The 3,898-nt window shown below is 42.8% G+C and overlaps 1 protein-coding gene across 1 annotated transcript; it reads right to left on the bottom strand.

Annotated features, from left to right (window-relative positions):
* Positions 1–1,851: 1,851 nt before the first annotated feature.
* Positions 1,852–3,600, bottom strand: LOC147609144 (protein VAPYRIN-like). Its single transcript, XM_086788603.1, has one exon. The coding sequence runs from the start codon at positions 3,563–3,565 to the stop codon at positions 1,901–1,903; it is 1,665 nt and encodes a 554-aa protein (XP_086644729.1). The 5' UTR covers positions 3,566–3,600; the 3' UTR covers positions 1,852–1,900.
* Positions 3,601–3,898: the final 298 nt, after the last annotated feature.

Genomic DNA, 3,898 nt, shown 5'->3' with positions numbered 1-3,898 from the left:
TCACTCTAGGTTGGTAGTGGTAAATCTATCATTTTCCTCTCCCCTTCAAGAAGAGGAATTTTTTTCAAACATTAGGGCTTGACTAGTTGGGGTGGATGCATCGATAGAGGAACATTTATTGTTGATATTAAAGAAGGCTACAAAAGAAATGGTCTAGGTGGACTCTAGGTTTGGTAAGTCTATCACTTTGGCTTACTTTGGGTTTCTTCTCCCTCTTATTTTGTGAGAAAAGGGAAATGGAAAACTTATTCAATCTAATATCTTTTGTCAAATATTTCATGTAAAGAGCTAGTTAGGCAAACAAGCCCTCTGTGATACCCAAGTGGACTAAGGTTCATGAACCAAGTGATCTAGAGAAGGCTTGGCCTCTTGGATCTTCAAGTTTGTGCCTAGAATGGGCTGGTGAAATGTTGCCATTAGTGACCATAGTGAAGTAGATCCAACCTTAGCCCATTATGATAGGTAACTTCCATCAACATACCACGATAAATATAAGAGTTTATGGAGGTGATTGGAGTGGTAAGAGAAGTACTTCTCCTTGATCCCTATCATTGGAAAACATAGCTCTATTGCCTATACATTCAACACTTAGAAGTATTTTTGCTAGGGCTATAATGACAAGGTTCTCCAAGGTAATGCTTAAGGACTCAATAATAAGGGTACAGAAATTTATGTTCCTTTGTCTATTAAAAAAAAACCATTAGAGTTTTCTAACTCCTATAAATTCAAGGTTGCTGATGTTGGCAACTAATTTGTATCAATAATCTTTATTTACTTTTACTTTAGTTAAATCCAATTGAAAAAAAATTGAATCACTTAATTTTCTATAGTTAAAGCTACCATGTATATACATGTATAAGGTATTTTCAAAAGACAAAATAAAAGCTAAACTTGGGTCTCCTAAATGGCTTATCAACCAAGCCATACTCAGACATAAGCCATGATGAATGTTGTTAAGCTAGACTTTTTAACCTTTCATAGAAGAAAGCAAATAGTGCAAGCTCAAATCTCTTTAGGCCCAATAAGCTTTTATCTATAAGCCATTAGCATTTCTAGGAAAGGTTTCTTTGTTTTCTTTGAGTCTATGATACAAAGATGCTCTCTTTCCTTTCGCACGTGCATGTGTGTGTGTGTGTGTGTGTGTGTGTGTGTGTGTGTGTGTGTGTGTGTGTGTGTGTGAGAGAGAGAGAGAGAGAGAGAGAGAGAGAGAGAGAGAGAGAGAGAGAGAGAGAAGAACAATTTCAAATTAAATGATGTAGCTATAGTTTACCGAATGAATACTGAGTATGACAAAGCATGTCCAATTATACGGACCTTTGCAAATTTCTTTAAGTTTTAGAAAACTTGGATTACACAAATGACTATCTAATGCCTAATAAGGTCACTAATAAGGTAACTTGTAAAACCAATACAATATCAAATTTGCACATGTTATTATCAAATGCACACATGAAATGCTTAATTATGTTTTTTCGCAAACTTTTTCCTTTCGAAAATGGTAAAATAATATGTCACTTGGTAGATTTATGGCATCGTGGGCCCACAACAAAAAGCCTCCTTGCTTCGAGTGATGTGTTAAAAGTCAATTCCTAGAATGAATTCGTTTGACTTGAAGTTGTTTAATGAAGTCCTTTAAAATCGTAGGAGAACAAATAAAATTGGTTAATGAAATTGTTTAATGAAGTCCTTAAAATAAGTAGGAGAAGAAATAATTATTGATGGTGGGTATTCACAAGGAAGATTATAGAATGTTGTCAAGTGTTTAAATAACATGCATGCTACACAGTAATATTGTATATTATGTACAATCAAAAGTTATTCTCAAGATACGCCTCAAATTCATGAGCAATGGCAAGATGGTGAAAGATGACAAATAGTGTGAACATACCAATTGTGTATTCTAGCAAACCTTTGTTGATTGAAGCAATGTTTGGTTATAGATACCTTTAAGGGGCTTCATTAAAGAGGAAGGGTTGAGGGTATTGAGCTCATGTGTCACACCAACGTAATTGAGTTCTGATGAGGGGGTAGCTCCCCAATCAGTTAATAGGTGTATAATGCTACGTTGGTGGAAGGAATTAGCAAGATAAAGAGGTGTGGCTTGGGAACGGGAGAGGGCATTAGGATTAGCTCCATGTAGAAGAAGTAACTGAGCAACATCTTTTTGGCCAGCTTCAATGGCGCAGTGAAGGGGAGTATAGCCCTCATCATCCATGGAATGCACATCAACAGCATGTGAGTCAAGTAAAAACTTGACAATGGTTATGTTACCTTTGAAGGCTGCCCTATGCAAGGCAGTCCAACCATGTTGGTCATGGCCCTTAGGTGAGGCACCTGCATCAAGACATTGTTGAACATCACGAAGAACACCACGACGTGCTGCAGCTCGCATGTCATCACCAAGTCGGAGGAGGTCAAGAAGTGGGCGGGTTTGTCCCAATGGGAGGGCAAGGTCGAAAGGGGTGAGGCCAAGAGCATGGGTGCGAGCATTGATGTTAGCACCCCAATCCACCAAAAGGCGGGATGTATCCAGATCACCATGGGCAGCGGCCATGTGGAGCGGCGTTTGGCCATCAACAGCTCGCGCGCTAGGAGTATTAGCATCTGCGCCAGCACGGAGGAGCAGGTGGGTGCATTGTAGGTAGTCGCGTTGCCTGAATTCCACAGCGATATGGAGGGGCGTACGTCCAGAATAGTCCTTTAGGAGCACTAGTGGATGGGCACGTGATGAGAGTAGTGAGAAATCATCATCATCACAATTGCCTGCTGCCTGCTGCTGCTGCTGCTGGTCCTTTATATTTGTCGCATCAAGCAGGAGTAGTTTCACCATTGTTGCATGACCACCCCAAGAAGCAAAATGCAACGCTGTCCAGCCATCTGCATTGCCACCGCGTGAGGTGGTGGAGGCAGCCTTGGCCAATAGGAGCTCTACAATGAGCTCCTCCCCAAGCGACGCTGCCTCGTGCAAAGCTGTCCGCCCTTGTGACGTCGTGGCTTCCACATCAGCACCAAACTCAAGTAGAAGTTGCACTAGCTCTGGCCGTCGACGTGTCACGGCCAACTGCATGGGCGTGCGCCCGTGTTCATCTCGCATGTCGGCCACATCATGGCAGAGATCACGCCCTATCTCAAGCACTCTTCTCAGTCCCTCCATACAACCCTCCTCTACGAGCAGCCTTACAATGGCACCCCCTATTAAAACCACTCCAAGTCCACGATCAGAGAACACCTGCTTTCTCTCGGCATTGAACCATTCCGAGCTCACCTCTTCTTCACCCCCGGTCACCACCACGCTCTTAACCAAAAACTTCTCATGGCTTGCAGCCGTGTTAAGCATCCGTTTGTGGGCAATAATCAAGCCCACCTCGAGCTTCATGGTCCCAAGAGGCGGTAGAATGCCAAAAGAAGGCTTCACTGTGTAAGTCTCCTGGGATGTTGGCTCCACCTGGAAGGCCACCCGCATGGTGTGCATCACATTCCTTAGCTCCAATGTGGTGCTTGATGGCTTACCAATCTCAAACCGCAACACGAGCTCCTTTGGTTCCATGATCAGAAGCCTATCCATGATTTGGTCTACCACGATTACAGGCTTTGATCTCTTATTCTAAAACCTGAAACGAAGCACCAATTCATTGACAAAGCAATCTCCAAGTTGAACGCCATAAGGGTAAACATGCGCTATATAATAAGGGCCTAAGCATGCGTGTGAAAGAGTGAGTACCTTATTACAAGCTGTCGAACTCCATGCAAATGCAACATGGCGACAATATTAGTCGCAAGCATGATAAGCTACATTTTTTCTGGTTCGAGCGAGAGAGAGAGAGAGAGAGAGAGAACAGGGCTATTGCTGCAGTGACGGTCACTACCGGTGATTCTTCGCGTGAACGACAGAACGGCA

This window comes from Cibotium barometz, chromosome 52, assembly GCF_041138505.1.
Source record: "Cibotium barometz isolate CiBa-2024 chromosome 52, ASM4113850v1, whole genome shotgun sequence".
In the NCBI taxonomy this organism is placed as follows: domain Eukaryota; kingdom Viridiplantae; phylum Streptophyta; class Polypodiopsida; order Cyatheales; family Cibotiaceae; genus Cibotium; species Cibotium barometz.
Note: the sequence above shows the minus strand (reverse complement) of the source record. Positions and strands in the feature narration are given on the sequence as shown.

Bases quoted from the DNA above. Each gene is read 5' to 3' on its own strand.
- LOC147609144 (XM_086788603.1), bottom strand. From the start codon at position 3,565: ATGGATAGGCTTCTGATCATGGAACCAAAGGAGCTCGTGTTGCGGTTT.